This window comes from Xiphophorus hellerii, chromosome 22 (genome assembly GCF_003331165.1).
Source record: "Xiphophorus hellerii strain 12219 chromosome 22, Xiphophorus_hellerii-4.1, whole genome shotgun sequence".
In the NCBI taxonomy this organism is placed as follows: Eukaryota; Metazoa; Chordata; class Actinopteri; order Cyprinodontiformes; family Poeciliidae; genus Xiphophorus; species Xiphophorus hellerii.
This window is the reverse complement of record NC_045693.1, coordinates 20,285,217-20,307,731: the sequence shown is the minus strand read 5'-3', so window position 1 is coordinate 20,307,731 and position 22,515 is coordinate 20,285,217. Positions and strand designations below refer to the sequence as shown.

The 22,515-nt window shown below is 38.7% G+C and overlaps 2 protein-coding genes across 3 annotated transcripts; one reads left to right on the top strand and one right to left on the bottom strand.

Moving 5' to 3' along the window:
- The first annotated feature begins 646 nt into the window (after positions 1–646).
- ecd (ecdysoneless homolog (Drosophila)) lies at positions 647–5,284 on the top strand. 2 transcript variants are annotated; one of them, XM_032553082.1, is made up of 13 exons: positions 647–1,117; positions 1,318–1,435; positions 1,580–1,667; positions 1,950–2,128; positions 2,297–2,489; positions 2,577–2,705; positions 2,796–2,921; positions 3,025–3,110; positions 3,344–3,444; positions 3,794–4,046; positions 4,139–4,206; positions 4,275–4,498; positions 4,583–5,284. In XM_032553082.1, exons 1-13 carry the CDS (start codon positions 916–918, stop codon positions 4,817–4,819), a joined length of 2,004 nt encoding a protein of 667 aa, XP_032408973.1. In that variant the 5' UTR covers positions 647–915; the 3' UTR covers positions 4,820–5,284. The 2 variants fall into 2 exon arrangements, with proteins under 2 accessions (XP_032408973.1, XP_032408972.1); XM_032553081.1 differs by having other exon boundaries at positions 3,022–3,110.
- Positions 5,285–7,006: 1,722 nt separating this feature from the next.
- On the bottom strand, positions 7,007–13,970 carry LOC116713112 (uncharacterized). Its single transcript, XM_032553083.1, has 5 exons — positions 13,767–13,970; positions 13,341–13,392; positions 12,192–12,393; positions 9,367–9,667; positions 7,007–8,727 (listed from the first exon to the last, which is right to left on the bottom strand). Exons 2-5 carry the CDS (start codon positions 13,364–13,366, stop codon positions 8,321–8,323), a joined length of 936 nt encoding a protein of 311 aa, XP_032408974.1. The 5' UTR covers positions 13,367–13,392; positions 13,767–13,970; the 3' UTR covers positions 7,007–8,320.
- Between the last annotated feature and the right edge of the window lie 8,545 nt (positions 13,971–22,515).

Here is a 22,515-nt window from a genome sequence, read left to right as displayed (position 1 = left end):
AAACTTTGTATAACACTGTGAAAAGTAGAAAAACATGTACCGCTTTTAATTATTTGTATATTTGTATTGCATTGTATATTGTTATTTTTCCATACACGTTTACGGCACAAATCATTTGTATCCTGACATTGAATATTAATTTTAGAATTCTTTTTTTTTACTTTGTAATTAAGTCGCATAATGTCCTCGTCGATTAATAGCATGTTTATTCTGTGCACTTATATTTTACTACTCTTCAGTCTTATTTGATCATGTATTTATTTTCCACAAATGGATCTTGTTGTTGTTGTTGTTGTTGTTAATTATTGTGTATTTTCGTTATATTCTCACTGTTCAATGTTATTTAAAATTGTATTATAAAGCTCAAATACAAATAAAGCTTTTCAAAAATCTCTTCACCCCATGTGTTGTTTTCCTACATTTCCCATAGTTCCTCGTAGTGACGTGACTACGTTTGTAAAATGTTTCCGATTCTGACCCGTCTACTTCACTTTTTGATTAATTTGCTTTTATCCGTAACGAATCTCAAAATATATTTTTAAAAAAGCTATTTATTAAATTTGTAAAAGTGATCATTTTGTCAGTAGACACTTTGCAATTAGTACATTTATCAAACCGGAACTCTCTGACATGTCTTAGGGTGAAGCCGGCTAGAAATTAGGGAAGGACCTAAACACTGACAGATGGCGTGATTACAACGTACCCCAAACTAAAGTGTTTTTTCTCCTAATTTAAACATATTTGTGCCCTGGACTGACATAAAATGTCACATTTTGAAGATAACTAGACAGGGTGACGCTAATCAAGAGTTTATTCTAGTGGGCTTAACTGTTTCCAGACGCTGGCGACACATCAAAGACTTCTGGAGTCTGGTTTACTGTTGTTTTATCAGTCGTTTCTCTAAAGAAAATCACAATGGATGCCCTGCAGAGGAGGTCGATTCCAGAAGATATGGTTCAGTACAAACTCTTTCCGGTCCAGACAGACATGGCCTCCCAGCAGACCGAAGAACGGCTCAAACACCTGACGGAGGAAATGTTGGCTAAGGTTGCTCAGCTTCTGGTCCAGTACATCTGGCAGGATCAACCATTCAACCTCAAATACCATCCCGAGGAAGGTAATGTTTTATGGTTTTGCTTTACAACTCAGATTAGTTTATTCTAAATATGCAGATGTAGTCACGTTTGATGACATCCCTGGTGAAGACGCCTTAAAAATATTTCATTTCATTAACATTAGATCATGCAATAACGTATGCTCACTGTAATAAAGCATGGCGGCGGATCTGAAGAATGTAACTTTCCTTTTCGCTGACAGGAGATGTTCCTGCTCACATGGGAGGCAGCACTCAGTATGGAGACAACATTGAGGATGAGTGGTTTATTGTTTACCTCCTGCTGCATCTCACAGAGTTATTCCCAGAACTTGCAGCCAGGTTAGACAAGATGTTGCTGAATTTATATATATATATATATATATATATATATATATATATATATATATATATATATATATATATATATATATAACTAATATTTACTTGCTTTGTATAAGCTGAAAGTACTGTTTGTGTGTGCAGAGTTGAGGACAATGATGGGGATTTTCTTCTTATTGAAGCAGCGGATCATCTTCCCAAGTGGCTGAACCCAGACACAAGTGAAAACAGAGTGAGTCTTCCAGATGTTCACGTTCCTCACTTTTAATTTGACGATCTTGCGCAATAGTAACATCAAAATCCCTGTTAGCTACATTTTGGAGCAAACACCATATTAATATTTATAATAAAGAAAAACATAGCCTGTCTGCACCCAAAACAGTCAGCGATTAACCAAAAACACATCTTAATGTACATGTTTAAGAGGAATAATTCTGTGACTGGTTGAAAGGATGTGTGTGATTTCTTTCAGTGGAGAGTGAAATAAAGCAGCTGTTTTTTCTTTCTTTCGCAGGTCTTCATCTACAGGGGAGAGTTGCACATCCTTCCCTGCCCATCCAAGTCCAGTTCAATTGGCTTTTCTCTTGATGTGGTCCCCAGTTTGGCACAAGCTCTAGCGCTGCTTTCTGCTCACCCAGAAGCTTGTCAGGCCAGCCCCAAAATCCGTTCAGCTCTAAAAAAAAGGCTACAAGGGTGAGCTTTCACACAATCCCGATTTTCTTTGATTTTTCTATAGTAATTACATGTGAAATGCAAAAGGAACAACCTGCTGAGGACGTCTCTGAAAATTATGAGAATGTAAAAAAAAAAATATATATATATATATATATATATGATGTTAATTTTTGGACATTTATGTAGGTACCCAGAGAAGATTAAAGCTAATCTCCACCGGGCCCACTGCTTCATCCCTGCCGGCGTTGCCTCTGTTCTGGCACAGCGTCCAGACTTGGTCGCCCCCGCGGTCTCGGCTTTCTACCTGCGGGATCCAGTGGACCTGCAGGCTTGTCGTAGCTTCAGGACGTTTCCTCCTGACACGAGAGTCCTCGCCTCGGTAGACGCATGCAAAATATGCAGGATTTGTTTGTGCTGGTCTTTCAGCTTTCATGATACGACGTCCTTCTCCTGCGTGAATTTCCAGGTGACATTCACCCGCTGCTTGTACGCCCAGCTGCAGCAGCAGCAGTTCACCCCAGATCGGAGGAGCGGCTTCGACCTGCCGCCTCACTCTCATCCACGGTACAAGGCTCATGAACTTGGGATGAAACTGGTGAGGCGTGGTTTGGGGTTTTCTTTTGTCACAAGGAAGAAGGCGAAGCTAAAGGTGGAAATGTGAATCTGTTTCTCACCTTATTCTCAGGCTCACGGCTTTGAGATCCTGTGCTCTAAGAGCAGGCTGCCGTCCTCAGAGGCCGACGCTTCTGTGAACTGCAACCCTCAGTGGAGAAACTTCTTGGAAAGTCTAAAAAAGAACGGCTACTTCCGAGTGAGTCGCACTCTTTTCTTTTTTTTGTCCACACTTCTATAAACAGCAGATAAAGCTTTTCTCCCAGGAAGCTTGATTTTAATGTCCATGTTGTCAAAAGCAGGGCGAGCTGGAAGGTTCGGCGGTTTACAAAGAACTCTTAAGATCTGCAGAGATCTTCTTCAAACAGTCGGTTGCCTCAAAGTCAAGGTGAGGATTCAAAGATGTACTTTCAAGTGTAGAGATCAGCCTGGCAGGTGATGAATGTAGACACCAGGATTCATGATTTCCACGAAGATCGCTGCATTGCATTCTACAAATTTAATTTTGTATTTGTGGTTTAAGTTGGGACTGATAAATGTAATGTTAATTAAACTGACAAAAAAAAAACACACATGCCTTTTTTTCCCCCCTCAATATTCCTGCTGTGAATTTTGTTTCAGCTCCATTTCTGCAGGAGAGGAGATTCTTCAGCTGCTTCACAGCAGTCCGCTCAACCTGGTAGAGTTCAAGAAACTGGAGTCACAGCTCCCCCCGGAGGACAGTGAGTGAACAGCTTAACAGCAACAGAGTAGATCCTTTTCTTGCTATAAAAGTATCTATAAAATAATCAGATTGACAACTTGATGGGAAAGAAAAATGTGTCACACTTTTTGAAGATTTCAGCAAAAAACCTACCACTCTTTCACACAACTGACAACTACTGAGCAGCAACACGTGGGGGCGGGGCGACACTTCATTTCCCACATTTTCTCACTTTGGCACTTTCTACTGCATCTCAATAAAAGAGCTCAAAACAAATGCGTGCACATTGCCTATATCTTCCTTCCTCTGCTCGTTTGCAATTTCCTATGATTCATTTGTGGGTTTTTTTCCTTTTCGCTAATCTAAAGGCGACAGCTGGTTGGAAGTCACAGCTCAGGATTTAGAGCAGTTGCTGCAGGAGAGAAGCAGCAGGGTCGCTGATGTCGACTGTGAAGGCTTCAGCTCTGCCAAGCAGAAGCGGCCTGTCGAGGAGGCTGCAGGGAAGGAGGATGAGGAGGATACCAAAGTGGAAGAAGCAGGTTACAGTCTTGTAGCTGTCAGTCAAGGGATGAAGGACTTCCTCAATGCCATGTCGTCTCATGAGGGGGCTGAAGCACCCTGGTGAGATAAGTTACATGCAGTCATTCTTTTTAAAAAAATATATTTTCCTAAATCTGGTTTGATAGTTTCTATTTTGTTTAAATGTTTTCCAGGAGCCTTCAGACTCAGCCTTTCAGTTTTGACCCAGGCTCGATGGCCAGTGCATTAGATAAGCTATTAGGTACATAAAAGCAACGATTGATTCTTTCTCCGTTCCGTCATTGTATTTAATTGTTTTAAATATTTTAGGAGGCAAAGAAGAAGAGCTAGATTCAGATGATCTGGACGATGATTACGATGATGATGATGAGGAGGAAGAGGAGGAGGAAGAGGTGGTGAATGCGACAGAGGAAGGCTCATCTGGTCCTGCAGAGATGAGCGCAGCCGAAACTCTGAACAGCCTCAAAAGTTACATGGACCAAATGGATCAGGAGCTGCAGAGCACTAATGTTGGGAAAAGCTTCAGTCAAACGGTAAATACTAGTTTTTATGTTTTCATACAAAATTTAGCAGGTTTAAAATGCACCCAGGCCATTGTGAATGTGTGATTTCTACAGAACTACAAGGCCTGTGTGAACAATGACCCGTCTGGTTCCCCGACGGGAAACGGGCTTTCGATGGAGGAGGGAGGAGTCGACGAAGCTGAGGAGGAGATCCAGCCTTTAGACATCGATGTCAACTTGGTCGCGAATCTCCTGGAGTCTCTGAGCAGCCAGGCTGGACTGGCTGGACCTGCTTCTAACCTGCTGCAGAGCCTGGGAATTCAACTACCACCCAACTCGGATCCCTCATAGAGAAGATGTGGTGAAAGAAAGAGGACTGAAATTATGAGTCCGGGACTGGTTGACATAGATGTGATGAACGGACCGAGGACAAAGTCTGGTGTCTTTATGTCAAATAATATTGTTTGTTTTTTTTATATATTTCACTGCTGACCTCAGATGTTTACGTCTATTTTTCCATCACAAAACATAAATAGTGTGCAAATTGTGTTGATTTTTCCGTCATGTGTTGTGACAGAAAAACCTCTTATTTAAGGAATAACACAAGTTGGATTTTCAATAGAGCCTAGAAGATGCAAAACTGAAATTTATTTGAAATCACTGAAAATGGGAATTAACCTATTATATCATGAACTGTTTATACACATATTTTTGTATAAGATATGTGTATTAAAACATTCATCCAATCACAATTGGATGCATGTTTTTATCATTTTTTTACATGTTATCAAACATAATAAACATGTTTTCTAGTTAGTTTTATTTCCTCCTTCTTTCGTTCTGTGAATGCTTCCTTGAGATGCTTCTGCAATGCCACAGGAGTCCACCTGGGGTAAATTAAGTTGATCGTACCTGACCAGAAATCGAACACTCTAGTTTATAACAGTTCTCGCAGTTGAAAGCGCAAATCAAAGCAGAGACCAAGCAGTGAAGTCAAAGGTATTATCTGACATCCAGATAATACCTTTATCAAGGTATTATCCTTTATCAAGGAGATATCTCTATCTCCTTGTGGAGATAGAGGCATCGTCAAGAAAGTCAACCACTATTAAAGTATTCTACCTATAAGGCCGTAAGTTGCCACTCATCATGAAAAAGGACTGGGCAGCCCACTTTCATTTTGTAAATGTACACTTAGAGCAGGGGTGTCAAACTCCAGACTTCAAGGACTGGTGTCCTGCAGTTTTTAGATGTGCCACAGGTACAACACGCTGGAATGAAATGGTTTAATTACCTCCTTAGTCCTGCTAATGATCTTTTCATTCTATTCAGGTGTGGTGCAGCAGAGGCACATCTAAAAGTTGCAGGGCAGTGGCCCTCGAGGACTGGAATTTGACACCTGTGCCTTAGAGATTCTCAGACCATCCAAAACCAAAATGGAACTTTTAGACCTGAAATTCAAGCAGCATGTATGGGGAAACAAAACAGGTGCTACTCCTTACCTGGCCACACGGTACAGAGCTTGGGTCTCATATTCAATTGAAGACCTTTAAAAATATATAAAAATCTTGGTAACACTTTATTTGAAGACTGACATTACACTGTCATGGACATGAAGGAGTCTTCATGAATGTTTACGACTATTGTCGTGAAGTGTCTGTTGGTAGAATGACACTTTTAATGTAAATTTGCATAAAGTATAATAAAAAATGCCTTATTTAGCAGTTTTTGGTAAATGACTGTATTTTTATTGAAAGTTTCATTAAAACTTACAATAAAAATGAAGTAAAAGAGTCAACTCTGTATTGATAGTGCAGAGATAGTGCATGTCATATTTACCGAATGACACTTCATGACAACAGTTGTAAACATTGTAAACCTTCATGTAGGTGTAATGTCAGTCTTATGCACATCCCTTGAGCTAAAGTGTTACCAAATTATTTACTCTCTGACCTGTGAGGGATGTGTCAGAGAATGGAAGAAACTACCCCTAAATAGATATTCCAGATGTTTAGAAACTTAACCAAGAGGACCTGGGGCTGTGACTGCTGCTAAAGGTGCTTCAACCAAATGCAATGTTTATTGCTTGTGTCACAATTGGTGACTGTAGAATGTTTTTATGATGTAAAGTACTTTGACCTGCTTTTTAGTTGAAATTTGCTATAAAATAGACTTGACAAATATCAATCCATGGGTGAACATCTGCAATCCAAAAAGGTGTTTTCCACATTGTCACTACTGTGATCACTGAGGAAAAAACCCCTCAGATTTCCTTTAGAAAAAGCCTGTAAGTTGACTTTAAAAAAAAAAAATTAAAGGGTGTGAAAACTTTCTGATTATTAATTTCTATTTCTAAACGAATACCTGCTTTTAGACATCTAAACAAGGTTCCTATTACAACTTTTGCTATTCTTACTGCATGGAAACAATGAGCTACCATGCAACCCATAGGATTCATGTATTGCAACTTCCAACTTTTTCAGCTAATTTAAAAACATCAGCTTACAGCATTAACACAACATTTCCACAGTCAGTTCACTTCTTTCAGTTTTATTAAACATGCACAGCACATTTTTACAGAACAGAACTAGCTACATCAAAAAAAAGCTTGCAAATTGATAAAATTATATAAAAATACATATTTAAATTTACATTAGTAAAAACATAAAATGTTAAATTACATCAGACTTTAACAAGAGGCATCATAACAGCCTGTCAGGTGGCTTTCATCCGAGCTCTCAGAATCATTCAGGGACAACATAAACCAACGTCTGGTTAAAGATTCATTCAGCCAAAGGTCTGAGGTTAAATATTTTTTAACACTGATTGAAAATGTGTTTTTATGTGTCATGTAAAAATGCAAAAAAAAAACAAAACAAAAAAAACCGGATCATCTTTATCCTGTTTCCTCTGAAAAAAAAAAAAAAAACTTCTCAGAATCATTCACAGAAAACCTCTGCAGAGATCCGGTTAGATCTTGTACAGTAGAGGAGAAATGTGGGACTTTAATCCCTTAAATACTGCTCAAATATGTAAAAGGTGCACAAATAAAAAGAAAATATTTGCTAAAGAGTTGCAATTACAAACGATAATATTGAAAGAATTTGCTCTAATTAAGAAAAATCCATATCCAGCTTTGTACAAAAAAGAAAGCTTGTTGCTTTGTACCAAAGGTTTGCCATAATCTGTATAGGTAGTATTCATCAATAGATGTAGAAAAGGCGCACAACATGCATAACTAAACGAAGAGAAATTTGAAGCATTTTTAGAGCAGTTTTCAAATGGTTTAGATAAGCTGTTTTACCCTATGTTACTTTACTTATTACCACAATATCAGAAATATTTTACTTCCTGTTTTCTTCAGGTTCTTCAAGAACACATGTTGTATGTGAACACATTTTCACTAGCTACAACCAGCAAAATTAATCTGATTATGACACAGGGATTTAAAATAAACATTAGTGCAGCTAGTTTAGATCAAATAAAAAAAGAGACATTTAACATACTAAGTTTGTCTAATTTCACATGAGAACAAATAATGTGGTCATGTCTCTTACTATTAACCCTCATCAAATGGACATCAAACCTTTTCTTCAAAATTGGGATCTGTGCGCCGTGTTGTTATTTATTTTTAATTTTCCGGTTAGAAAGTTTAGTGGCAGATTTTTTTCTGGCTGTGACAGACTTTTAATTCTAAAAGTCACGATTCTAACCGGATTAATGTTAAACGTTTGACCTGACGGAAATCTTTTCACATTTTTCGTGTGATTTTCTTTTTCAGAAGTACTACTTCAATCTTTGATAATGGTGATAGCTTATAGACGGACAAGGATTCTGTACCATACAGAGGAACTACATAAGATGAAAAAACGGCTGCACCATGTACCTTGCCGAATATAGCAACGCAGCCGCGAGTGGGGAGACGCAGAGAGTAGAAGTGCAGACCAGAAAGTTGAGTACCATTCCCAACAGGACAATGGCGAGCAGGTATCCGTGGAAGAGCAGATTGCGCCAGCTGCTCACTTTCAACACCAGCCAGGGTTTGTCTGGGTGCAGAAGCCACAGGAAGCCCAGCACTCCACTCTGGATGACCAGTTGAGCGTAGTAGATGTCAAAGACAGAGGGTTGGACGTCAGAGGGCTGCTGGCGCACAGACTCGGACACTTTAGCGAAGGTGATCAGGGAAAGGCTGTGGAGAATCAAAGCGAGAGGCGCGTAGAGATACTCCAGAGACTCAACAACAGGAATCCCGTTGGATGCTGTGCAGGGGAAAACAAATTGATAAAAAATTATATAGCCTCTAACTACATAGCCTCTCTTAATCTTGCATAATTGCTTAGGAAAAGTATTTGTACCAACTGAACCTTCTCACTTTCTCAATATTCTCAAAATTCAATGTGTTTTATTGGGATTGTATGTGACAAATCCCAATGGAGAGAGGGAATTAACAATGCAGTATGTACATTTTTTACATATTTGTTAAAAATGTCATCATGTTGTGATAGTACAACTTGAGACACGTGATTTGTGAAAAAAAATTGAGCTCCTCTGCCTTGTCCCTGTAGACCTAGAGCAATCTGCAGAAATCCATATCAGAGGCAACCAATCAGAGCCAGAAGGACAGTTTTAGCGCTGTCTATCAATCTTGCGGAGGCGCTGCTCCAAATTTAACCAAAATGATGGTTTGCTCATGGTGCTGGCTGCAATGTAGGTTTTTGACAACACACAGGTTTTTGAAATAGGCCAATAGAATCTTTTTTGTTTGTTTGATCTGATAAACCGCTTCATTGCTCTTGGCAAAATTGCACAAACCTAATAAACACGTAGGGGTTTGTGGTTGTAATATGACAAAAAAGGTTCAAAGGTTGTGAATGCTTTTGCCGTGTGTTAAGATTTACCTGTGATGACAACAAACATCCCAGTCAGGATAGAAATCAACACTGACAAGTGGTGAGATGGCAGAGGCGCCACCTTCAGCGCAAAACTGAATCCGAGGGTGAGCAGAGGCAGCAGAGGAACAGTGAAGAGGAAGAGGTTTGCGTAGGGGTGGCTTGCTTTGGCCCAAGTCATGAGCACGGAGTGAACGCTGTTACAGATGGCGGGCAGCAGCAGCCTCTCTCCCAGCGATCTGGAGTACGGTCTGAGATGCACCAATCCCAAGGCATGGAGGAGATTTATGAAGACAAGAGAAACCAGAACCTGGGGAGGAAGTGCAAACATGTTCAGCACTGTAAGGGGAACGTCCATTCAAAGAAAAGCAGAAGCGGAAGTAGCCGGTGTCCGCGTGAAAGAATTATTTAATAATTTACAGCCCACAAATAAATTACACCTAACTTCAGAGCCAGTAAATTCTCTTTGACAAATCCTTTTTTTAAATTATTTTTGGCCTTATGTTTCAAAAATGTGAGGTGAATACACATAGTCACAAACTTTGCATTTCAATCAATAAGCTGATTATTTTAGAAACAAAACAAGGCAAACCAGAAGAACTATCATCATTGAAAATATAATTATGACACAAAAATAGAATTGCTTTGTTTTCCTTTAAATTTAATTGGGTTAAATTATGTAGGTAATATCTGATCTTATGTCATGTTTCTGTGACATTTTTTAAATATAAAGTTGAGTTCAAAACACAGCAGTCCAACAATACCTGCCAGGTGAAAAAATAGAATCATTGATAAAGCAAATCATTTATAAAGTAGGTGTAATAAAGTCATGGAAACCACCAGTCATGACATGCATGAGGCTGATTAAGAGTAAATAAATCATTAAATTTAAACTGTGAGGCATTCATGGCTCAGGCATCATGGGATGGGAACATTTCTTATATCATGATGTTGGACCCATCCTGCACATACCAGAGATTATGGATCACAGATCTCTTCTAACTTATCAAAAATACTTGAAGAGGTATATTTGCCTTATGTTGGAAAGGAAAACAGTTGAAGTAATAAGGAAACAGCCCCAGAGACACTAAAACAGAAAGCAGCATCTTGGTTTCAGAATAACAAGATCAACATTTTGTGGTGGTTTGCCCAATTTCTGGACTTTAATCTAATAGAAAACTACAAGGATGACATTGATCATGCTGTTTCTGAGGCAAGAGCAAGGAACCCAGATGGACTTTGAAGTGTAATCTAACCGTCTAAGGCTGACAGGTTAGTCAATTCCTTGGAGCACTGTCGTGTAATAATTCTAAGAAACATTGGTCATCCAATTTAATCTTGGTCTATTGATTCGCTGGAAAGCTCAGAGTTTATAAGTTTATACAGTAAATGTTTGAGCTTGTACAGTAAATTACAAAAACTTTCCTTTTTTAACCAACCGAATATTACCCTTTTTTTTTGCTTCACTTTCTGCAGATTGAACCAGATTTGATCATCTTTATTTCTTCAAGTTTTTCTTTGTTATAGAATGTGACGTGCTTGAGTTTGAGCATAGCTCCCTTTTTTTTAAACACACTTCTAATATTTTGACCTCACAATTACTTTAAGGCGCCATGGTAATATTTGATAACCAGTCATAAACAAAGATACTGAGGGCTTGGCAAGGTGGAAGAGGAACATACCCACTCACTGAAATTACTAAGAGCTAACTCCACATTGATAAGTGCTGACTCTACTGCAGGTTGACATATTTTTATTTTTTAATGACAGGCGGGAAGTATTATATCAGGAAGTCTACTTTTGTTGTTGGTAAGCCTATTTAACTCCTAAGCTTGCTGCAGAAACACACCTGAGGCCTATCTGTGGATTTTTCTGGGCGGTCTTTCATGGTCAACCTTTGAACAAGGTCATATTCTCATGTCAGTCCGTTGCGTGATAATTCGGTTAAACATCTATCACATGCATGCGTTAATCAACACTAAGCACTTTTGCCTTAGCATTACCTCTGCTCTGTCCTTCAAACCAGCACACAGAGGCAACAGTACGCTTCTGTGTTTAGTGTGCTAGCTTTAAGTTTTTTGTTAGAATTTTATACGAAAGACCAACAAAGTAGTGCACGACTCTAAACTCTTCAATGAAAGTCCAATGTACTGAACTGTCTTAATATGTTGCCTATCAAAAAATAAATTATGCTGCAATTTAATCTCAGTGTAAAGCAGTGTGTTTTGAGAACATCAGAAGGCAAATGTAATGAGAGTTTAATCTATTGTCTAAAAATGGAAAGAATGTGACACAGCAAAAAGTCTGTTAAAAGCTGCAAGAGATATTCAGCAGGACAACAATCCAAAACATACAAATAGAGATAAAATGAAACAGTTTTGCTGGGTGTGTACTTGTGTGTTAGAATGGTCCAGTCAAAGTCCAGATCTAAATGCAATTGAAATTTAGTGTCAGGACTTAAAAAATGTGCCCACGGTTCCAATCTACCTACTGTGACAAAGCTTGTGACATTATCTAAATTCAAAATTTTCTTCTTTGTTTCATCACATAAAATCCCAATAAAATATCTGTGATGGTAGCGTGGCTAAAACAAATCCATTAATTAAGACGTAGAACTAATTGTGCAATGTACTGCATGCTGATGTCTATGTAAATGGAAATCCTATAAATGTTAGTTCAACATATGCAAATATAGTGATGTCAGAACGCCAATTACTCTTCAGAAATAGACCAGTATGCAAATGATTTTGCATGTTGTGCACCACTCCTCGCAAGCACATTTTCCTGGTTAATGAATGGATGACTGATTTGAAAGCAATGCTACACTTACTAACCTGGGTGAAGCAGAGAGCAACAGGGAACGGGTAATGGTACTGTGGGATAAAGATGCCAGCGACAAAGTTCCGGAGTTTGTCGGCCTGGCCGTATACGAACACTACCACAAAGCAGAAGGTGGGAATGAGCGGCTTCAGAGCATGAACTGATGAAAGATTCTTCAGTGCCGAGACATACCATCCAGTCCTCCATCTCCCTAAGCTGCAATCAGAAAGTTTTACAGACAGTCTTTTATGTGCATGCACACAATTGTTATCCTCGTATACAATTAACCTAATTTCTGATTTGCACATAAAATCAAGAAACAGTGGAAAACAGATACTTATGTGTGATGTTTGAAAAGACAGATAACCTTTAATTTTCAACATTCAATCGGGCTAAACATTACCTGTTTTATGTCAGGTTTTGTTTTACCAAAAATGACTAAATGCCAGAATTTTGAATGCAGAAATTGTTTTAAAGATATTGTTTTTTTAACAACTTTCTTCAAACCCAGGATTTTGCTTACATTTTTGCTTCTTTTGCGTTTGAAACTGTATGTCTTGTTTCAGATATTTTGGATATTCTTCCTTAAGATTCTGTAAACATTTCAGTGGAATATTGCCCAATTCCTCCTGGCAGTACTGGTCAGGTTTGTAGACCATTTAGGTACATCTTTCAGTTACTAATTTTCTTTTAGTACGTTTAGCATCAAAACACCAGCACCTTTGTGTTTTACATTTGGGAAGGTGTTTTCAGGCTTGCAATCTGCCCTCTTTGTTCTCTAAATGTAAGAAGTCAGTCAGACATTAACATTTAATTTTATTAGTCAACAAGACATTTATATCTCGCCTGATTTATTCTGATTTTGCTCATCATGTCTTACAAATAAGTAGTGTGTCTGAGGTGTGGCCTTAAAATATAATGACAGGAGCATTTATTTAACTCAAATGCTACCCAATTAGAAATGTTCAAAGCGATGACATCATCATACTTATCTCATCCTTCTGGAATTTAACAAATACTTTTGGTAATCCTGACTCACCTAAAACAGGCACAGTTTAGTCTTGATTAATGTCAGACAGTGAGAAAAAGTTATGTGCCTTTTTATACGTTGCATGTAAAAAGCTGGTTTGATATGTGGTAGTAGAAGAAAATGGGAGCTTTACCTTTTACCTAACAGGCATCTTGTCATTCTGTGCAGAGGTTGCTTGCAAGTATCTGTTGTGTAAAGGTATAGTGGATCAATGAGGAATTTGCACCAGAAAGCAATACAGTCTCCAAAGAACAGTCAACAACAAAAAAACAACTCAGAGGTAATCATGAGATCAAGCTGGGTGTTTCTAAGTGTACTGCAGCTAATCAATGTCGGTCCATCGATCATACAGAAGAGCATTCATGAAGTTCAAACCAATATAACTATATAATGTCAAAAATCATCTTACAACATGTTTAATTTGTTTCTCAGATGTGTAACGACATCGTTTCACGTCGCAAAATACGACTAAAGGCAGACTAAGCTGAATAGCACCTGTTTAAAAACATATCTTAAAACAACAAAACAAACATAGGCAAGAGAAACGCTTCTTACTCACCATTTGTAACTCCTCATAAACTCATTATTCAGCAAACGATTTGCGCCAATTGTTACGAGCGATATAACGGAGGTGGGATTGTAATTATTTATCTCCGCAACTGTTTCCACATCTTCCTGCCGCAGTGTCCTTTAGTAATACGCCAGGCTGCTTTCTGAGCTCCGGCTATTCACCTCATCCGTTTTTTATTGTGAGTTCAGCTGAACTTTGCCCCCGCTCTGTTTGTCTCAGTGTAATTAAAGGGGCCATTTCGCTGGGTCGAATTCAAAAAGTTGGCTTCGTCGGAATAGATAACCTGTTTGGAGTCCAGCAGAAATATTTGTTTACTGACACACAACATCAAACCACCCACATAAAGTGTCGAACATTTATTAAGACGTTCTTGCTAATATAATGCTGACCTGCAGTTTCACGCTCTGGGGGATAGTTGTGAGAGTTATGGTCTTATCAACGATTATACATTTTTATAGGCATATTTAGCAACAATTAACTTATCAGGATAGGTCAATTAATCAAAATGCTTTCTTTCTTCGGCTTTAGAACCAGTTTAAAAAAAAAAAAAGCCAAATGTGTCTGTCTAGATAGGTCAGGCCCGCTTAGGTAAACACGCAGTAATTACATGGGAAGATAGGACCCTAAAGCTCAGGCAAACACATCAGTAGCGTGAGGGGCTCCCGCTTTCATCCAAATTGCCATAGCAACCGGCTGCAGAGAGGCATCAGTCATGCGCATTAATTTACTAAATAAATTAGGCTGGTCATGGTTCTCTATTTAAATTAATATGAGAACATTTATTATTTATTATATATTGTGTTTGTTTGTTTGATGTATGATAAAGCCTTGGTTGAGGGTCATTACTGACCACGAAAAGAATCTCCTGGAAGTCATCGCAAAGATATTTCACAGGATGTTGTTGTTCTTGATATTTTACAAAAATAACATTGTAAAATGTTAAACAAACCCAGCTTTGCTTCGCTGTTTGTTTGTCTTTTTTTCGTTGTTGTTATTGTGATTCATGAAACAACTAGAATTTAACACTTTGAGCATTGGATAGAAATGCAGTAGGACACAGCACTCGCAGAGAAAATAAAAATAAAAACATCCTTCCACTGGTCTGATGTCTCCTTTAGTATATTGTAGCTGAAGGGTCTTGGTTTGTCAGAGATAGCTGGCCACACAAGCACCCGTGGAGAAATGCCAAGGCCAATAAATAGCAACGCAACAGAACGAGCAGGAAAGGATGAATCTGCACAAGAAATTCTTTTTTTTTTTTTTTTTAGGTTTTAATCTGTTCCTTGTCAAGCGAGGACAGCTTCGAATTAAGAATTTAGAAAAGAAGCCAAAAGAAGCATAATTTAGTCTTCTTACTTGACCCATTCAGAGGAAATCATTCAGCTTAACAGCGTTGTAATTAACTTCAACTAATGCACCTTATTGTTGAAACAACTTCTTAAAGGTTTTATTTACAACGTCATTTTAACGCATTACTACATTTGGCCAAGACTATTTCATCAGGCCTCACAATCCCTGACACAGAACCTGATTCAGTTCTTTTGAACGCAATGACCTCATGCCTCATAGTCAACACAAAGCCTGCAGGTTTCCGTCACAGTAGTCACTTTATAATCTCTCACTTCATCTACATGCTGACAGCAGCTGACTAAAACAAATGTGATATCCCTCCACCTCCATACACTACCGTCACATTCCCATCACTATAAACAGCGTATGTGCTGTATGTTTATCTTGTCAGCAAGACGCTGTTTGTTCTTTGCTTTCAGGCCCGCCAGCATTTACTACATCATTTGAACTTCTAGACTCAACAGCAAATTGCAAAATGCACCCAAAATGCAATCCTCCGTCACTGTCCCGCTTTAGCTTTCTTTGTAGCCATTACCATTACCATTAATGTATGCCATTACCTTAATCTTTAACTTCTTTCACAGATTCTCTACTGCAAAATATTAAAATTACTTCCAGACAAAAGAAAAATGTTTGTAAAATAAAAAAATTACTTTAAACTCATAAATCCGCCAGGAGTATTAATATTTTTTGGCTTAGCTGTGGTCAGATTCAAATCCAATAACATACAATTCACTTCAGTTCATTTGTAGTAATATACAGTTCAGTTGATCATTTTAATATTAAAACGTTGTCAGTGTAAGGAAGCCAAGCCAATGACATCTCTTCATTACAGTAATCCCTCCATCTGAGTATGTTTTAACTTTGGAAATCAAACTTCAAGTATGTGCAACAAGCTAACTATGCTTTCCAAAATGAGTTCCTAATGTTTTAACATAGGAGAAATCAACAGTGATAAAATAAACTCGAGGAGATAACGTCCCATAAAACAGCTGGGTTAAAGTAAACCCCTTCACGTTGTTGTTCCACCCACTGCTGGATATTATATCAACCAGAGTAGCTCGGGGTCATTTAACACAACGGGGTTGGGTTACAAGTTTGACACCACATGCTGTGTTAGGTTTTGAGCTAACATGTCATTTTAACGCAAGCTAAGGGTGGATTCAACAGAAATCCAACAGATCCAACAAGCATTTCTAAATAAGTCATGTATGGGTTAAAAAGAATGATTCATCTTCTGTATAAGCTTTCACTACAGGGTGAAAAACATCTAGAGGCCATTTAAAGTGGAGAATTCACTAGTTCCTGTAGTTTTACTAGTTATTGTGATCAAGTGGAGAAAATGCAAAGTTCATGTCAGCTGATACAACTGTTTTCTGACTTTATTAAATTCAGGTAAAGTTAGGAATGTAGCAATAAAGGGGGGAGAACCATCCATAAAAAGATAATCATTATTTTATAATTGTATATACTGTATCTATATTTATAACACATATTTCCACATGTGGAAATGTGTGTATCACATGTGATTCACATGTGATACACATGTGATTTTACCACAAAACGTTCCAAAATCACACATATACATGTGATTCACATGTGGTTCACATCGTTCATACCTCATTCACATGAACAAAGTTGTGTGAACCACATGTGTGGTTTTCATGTGGTCACATGTGATTTTCATGTGATTTTTTTGTAAGGGCGGACACATAATCCCACCGTCTGCATCCCCGGCCCGTCTTTCTTCGCCTCAGGCCCTGGCTGGGCCCGCCAAAGTCTCGCTGCACCGATCTACGTCACCCTCCCAGCTCATCGTTCATCATCTCTCCATTTCACCACCGCCGTTCATCGCATCGCCTTTCCACCGTTTCATCGCTCTGGTTCAGCCACGTCAACAGCTTCTCTCACTTCTGCATAGCCGCTGTGAACCCGCTCATCAGCACCTCCCATCGAATTTTTCCCGCTACGCCCGCCTCTGGCTTTCGGGGTAAGACGTAGCATTCATGATGTGCAACGTTAGGAAACGCAGGAACTTTTATTAGTCTATCCTCTTCCCGAACTTGCAGGCACTATTCATATGCGTTTCAAATGCTTCAGGGCTTTTAACTGAATGAATGCATGAATAAATTAATAAATAGTAGCCTCCCTCCCAGCAGTGAGCCAAGGTGGATCACCAACCTCTTTTCTACAGCATCTCGCACTCATTTACTGTAACCAAGCCCCCAATATATTCCTTCTTGAACTTTATTATGCCCTGCACTGGACTTCCTGCCCCTTGCACCTGTTAAACACCATCTCATTGCATCACCGCATCACCCCAGCTGGCCTTAATCTACCAGCATCCTGCCATTCCACGCCTAGCGCCATCCCCAGCTGGCCTTTATCTGCCAGCTTCACATCACTTTCCCCCTTTTCACAGCAATGTCGCCTTTTACAGACTCAAGTCCCAGCCCGTAAGCCCGAGTTAGCGTAGCTTCTCCCTTTCCTCGTCGGGAATTCCCCGGCCTCAGCGCTCCCTTTTTGGGGGATGACTTTCTTAACCTACATTGGGAATGCTCATCCGAGCTCATTGCAATTCACAGCTCGATGTCCTCAGCCGAGGCCCGAGCGCCAAAGAACTTTAATTCATGTAGAGTACAGACCAAAGGTTTGGACACAACTGTGTGTCCAAACTTTTGGTCTGTACTGTATGTCAATAAACCCTTTTAATCGCTGTCTTTCTCCGTCTGAGTCTCTCCACCCCTCTTGAAAAGTCAATAAAATGCTCCCCGTCAAAAATCCATCCACAAAACCTGATTTGTCCCCACATGTCGTGCAGGACCCCCCGCACCCCCAAATAATGAGAGTTGACCACCTCTCTTGAAAAGTCAATAAAATGCTCCTCCTGTCAAAAATCCACCCATATGGCCCAATGTGTCCCTATATGTACTGCAGGAACCCCCCAAACACAGAGGGTTGACCACCCCTCTTGAAAAATGAATAAAATGCTCCTCCTGTCAAAAATCCATCCACAAAACCTGATTTGTCCCCACATGTCGTGCAGGACCCCCCGCGCCCCCAAATAATGAGAGTTGACCGCCCCTCTTGAAAAGTCAATAAAATGCTCCTCCTGTCAAAAATCCACCCATATGGCAAAATTTGTCTCCACATGTTCTCCACGACCTTCCCCCACATACTGAGGTCCTGCCTACGTCTTTCTCAGCTGCTATCATTCCATCAGTCAAACATTAACAACCACATCCTTTTACTTTTTCGCTTTTCCATATGGAGTGATTAGAAGAGGTGGAAGATAAACAATATTTTGGGGTTTCTTCTTTGTGTCCTGAGATGTCAGTTTGATAGTTCTTGACTTAATTGGCGGAAGATCATCTTTCTTTGAAAATGAGATCTCTTTAAGCTTATTTGTCAATTCTTTGATGTTGGCATCTTGCAGTTTTATTGTTGCTACATACGTTTTTATCTCTGCTTCTTGGGCTTTTATCTGTTTTCTGAGAGCTCTAATGTCGGTCCGACTCACCTGCATTTTATGCAATGTATCTTCCGGCAGATAGTCTAACTTAGACTTGAGATTTTTCACCTCATGCTGCAGATTGTCCTCCTCAACCTTGAGATTCTCAATTTCTATGTCTTTCTCTTCCAGTGTTTTGGACAATCTGCGGTTCTCAGCGCGATACATTTTGAGTTTTTCCGTTTTCCTGTCGGTGTCTGGGAGAAGTATAATATCTCCTTTCTCTTCATCTAACCCTAACCTTTGCACCTTTGAATAAGTTGCTCTAACCATTTTAAATTTCTGAGCATTCTCCTGGTGTCGCAGAACTTCCTTATTTAGCTCCATAATCTTACAATCCTGTTCGCGAATTAAATCTGCCTGTATTCCAATTTTTTTCTCATTAGAGTAAAGTCCTTCTGTGGCTCTTTTGGTTTTTGTCAGAGCTTCTTCTCTCTCCATATTCAGTTTCATATAATCCTCCTGTGTACGCAGGAGGTCTTTTTCAAATTTGATCTTACTTTCCTTGGAGCTCTGAATCGTTTCAGCCAGCTTTATCTTGACCTGCTCCACTTGATTCTTAAGTAACTCATTCTCTTGCTGGGACTTTTCTAGGAGTGTCTGGGTTTCAACAACCTCTCTCTCAAGACTCGCTGTAGAAATTTCCAGTGTGTGGTTTTTTTTCTCCAGGATTGCTTTGTCTGTATGAGCCTGTTCAGATTTCTCCTGGAGGATTTGATACTGCAAATCTAGTTTTGACAACTTCATCTCAAAATCATACAAAGACTTGTGTAGTGACGTGACTTCCTTTCGTAGGCTCAAATTTTCTTCATCTTTGTGTTTTATTCGCTTCATTGTTGTTTCTTCAATCTGGCGATTTCTTTTCACTTCCACTTCTGTCTCTTGTGCAGCTTTGCGTTGTCTCTTAATCTCCTCCTTATCAGCTTCGATTACCTTTTGTTTTGCATCCAATGCGGTCTTAAGATTGCCAATTGTGTTCTGTTTAGCTCTCATGACATCTGACTGTTTTTTAAGCTCAACTTTAAGGGTCTCTGATTCATTTTTAAATGTGGTTGCTTTTAGGATAGACGCGTCTAACTGTAATTTCAATTTTTGGTTGTCATCCGTAAGCTCCTTCACCTGTTTTTCTGCGTCCAGCGCTCGTTCTTTGAACCTCTTCAGTGGTTGCACTAGCTCAGCCAGTTCGCGCCTCCGTCCGATTTCCGTAAAGAGAGAATATGACTTATCTGCAAGAGTTTGTTCCGTGTTTTTTAACTGACCTTCTAGTTCCTGAATTCGTTTGTCACTTTCCTGAAGTTTAGTCGAAATCCCTTCATATTTGTTAGTAAGTTTAAAATTTTTAACCTCTAGCTGTTTTATTTCTTTCTTCTGCGAACTTGTGATCTGTAGTTGCTTCCGTAAATCTTTTTCAGTTTGTTGTAGTCTCTCCTTGCACAGATAAGTTTCTGGTCGGTTGTCCTCTTGCCGTTTTGTTGTGTCTCTAGCTTTTTCACCCCCACTTTTCATAAGTTTCTTATGGGATCGGGGACTATTATCAGTTAATTGATCCGAGCTGGCCTTGGTCTGCGAATCTTGTGTTGAACGCTTCATTTTCTTCTTGTTTTTGGATAGCAATCGTTTTGCTTCTCTAAATCACAGAAAGTACTCTTACTTTGGAACTCTTGGAACTCAATGACTTTGACATAGTCAGGGTCATTGACTATATCAAAGTCATTGTCTATGTCATTACTATGTCATGAGTGATGTCATGATCTTTGTCCCCATGACATCACTGCTCCTGCAGCAGTACAGTGAACCCTCATTTTTTGAGGGAGTTACATTCCAAAAAGAACCCAGATAGGCAAAATCCACAAAGTAATGACCTTTTTTTTTATAATTATTATACAATAAAATACTCCATATTTGCCAACCAGCGGCTTCCAGCTCAGCAGGGGGCAGTCATTCTCGATTTTAACAGCCACCAAAACTCAAAAAGCACCGAAAAGGCATCAACAGATAGAAGTAAGTAAATTCATTATGCTTGGTTGTTTAAGGCTTAAACGCGTAACAGGTTGCAATTAATCATATTAATGTCTTAAAATGACCTACCTACCCATAAGTGTGTAAATAACAAGAATAAAACAAATGAATACGAGCAAACACTGAGATTCACTTAACTTGGACATCACATAAAACTATTGTACCACCTTGATAATGAAGCCTAATCTTATGTCTTATGAAGAAAACTGCCAAATCAAAGAATAAATGTTATCCCTCTGAATATAACAGCTAAGTAATAATACCCACTGGCTTTTTTTTTTAATCAAAATTGAATTTGTTTTCTTTTTTGCAGTTCTTTAGCCTCAATTAAGTTATTCTTTTTTGTTTTATTTTCTTTTTTAATAAATTTATATTGTATTTTTCTTAATGTACATGTGCTTTTATTAGTATTTTTATATCTGGTTTTAAGTCTTGAAAAGATTTTTAAAAATGAATGGGGACAGAACATGCAAAACGGAAGTAAACCAGAAACAAGAAACACTTTCAAAAGGTCTAGAATGGTGATAAATTATTAAGATAATATAAATAACTAGAAAGAAACAAACCTTGTAGAAATACTGTTAAAGAAAAAAAAAGTGATATTAATCAGTTCATTTTTGTGCAGTCTTTCTTATAGGGACTGTGAGGAACAGACAGACGGCAAACTGAGAAGAATTGACGCAGCAAAGTCACTTAATGAGGAAAACACCAGACACGAAAAAACTAAACCTTTTAATAGTAAACACAAGAAAACAAAAAATGAAAGCATTTGTTGTAAAATATAAAGTAAAAGCAAGCACAATACAATCAGAGAAGAAAATATAAAACGACTTTAAGCTGTTAAACACATAGTACACGAAAGCTAAATGGACCCTTTCAGTCATTCTGCATATTGTTTATGTCAGGTTTCATTATCGTGCATAGCAACTAACTCTTTTTCCTTTTTTATTGACCAACATTTTTTTTTCCCTTTACCAAAACTTGGATGGAAGAGTCCGTTATCATTGTACATTGTCCGTTATAGTACAGGATTAATTGAAGTGATTTATCTGTTTACACACATAACATCTGATTTACACTCCACATTATCATTGTCTGGGCAAACAGTGGCTGCAGTGAGCGACTTTAACCACTTCAGTAATAAAAATTCAAAGCAACATTAATTAGTGATTGAGAAATAATTAAAAACATAAGCACCTCAAGCAAAGCCATATAGTTATTTATTAACAGAACATAAGGTCTTCTTTGTGTCACGAGGCCATGTCAGTAAAAGGAAGATTACCAGCTGCAACGAGTTTAATTCAATCCATCTAGCAGACATAGTAATGCACAGGCTTGAAAATAGATCAAAAGCTGAAGTTCAGACAGCAAACTAATCGTGTGGGGGTCTTACATAAATCTTAGATGTAAGGCGCAAAAAAATTTGGCAGGTCAGAGGTGGAGAAAAGAGAGTAATAATAAAGGAAAGTAGGATGGGACCTCCACCTCAAAGCCTTTATGAAAACAATTTTTTTTTGCCAAACAATTTCACTTCATGTAGTGGCTCCCTTCAACAATGAACAGCATTTGTAACAGATACAGTGCACACATGTCTTGGGAATGAAAGTGTAATTATGTTCAACTTGGCATGAAACCAAACTAAACATATGTCAACAAAGCCTACATTCTAAAAAAGCAGGAGCAGAACAAACAGGGCTTGCTTTACCTGCTTATAGGGCTGCCAACTTAAACATATTTAAAACTGAACCAGCAACTTAACTAGCATTAATTCTGTTGCGTGTACTCTTCTCACTCTCTCTGTTCTGCCTTGATGTGGTGAACACATTTCAGTCCACAGACTTGACATCATGCTGGGTG

Bases quoted from the DNA above. Each gene is read 5' to 3' on its own strand.
- ecd (XM_032553081.1), top strand. From the start codon at position 916: ATGGATGCCCTGCAGAGGAGGTCGATTCCAGAAGATATGGTTCAGTAC. The intron at 2,490-2,576 runs GTAGACGCATGC...GTGAATTTCCAG, and splicing joins ACACGAGAGTCCTCGCCTCG to GTGACATTCACCCGCTGCTT. The intron at 3,111-3,343 runs GTGAGGATTCAA...ATTTTGTTTCAG, and splicing joins TCGGTTGCCTCAAAGTCAAG to CTCCATTTCTGCAGGAGAGG.
- LOC116713112 (XM_032553083.1), bottom strand. From the start codon at position 13,366: ATGACAAGATGCCTGTTAGGTAAAAG. The intron at 9,668-12,191 runs GTTAGTAAGTGT...CTTCCTCCCCAG, and splicing joins TTGCTCTCTGCTTCACCCAG to GTTCTGGTTTCTCTTGTCTT. The intron at 8,728-9,366 runs GTAAATCTTAAC...TCCCCTGCACAG, and splicing joins GATGTTTGTTGTCATCACAG to CATCCAACGGGATTCCTGTT.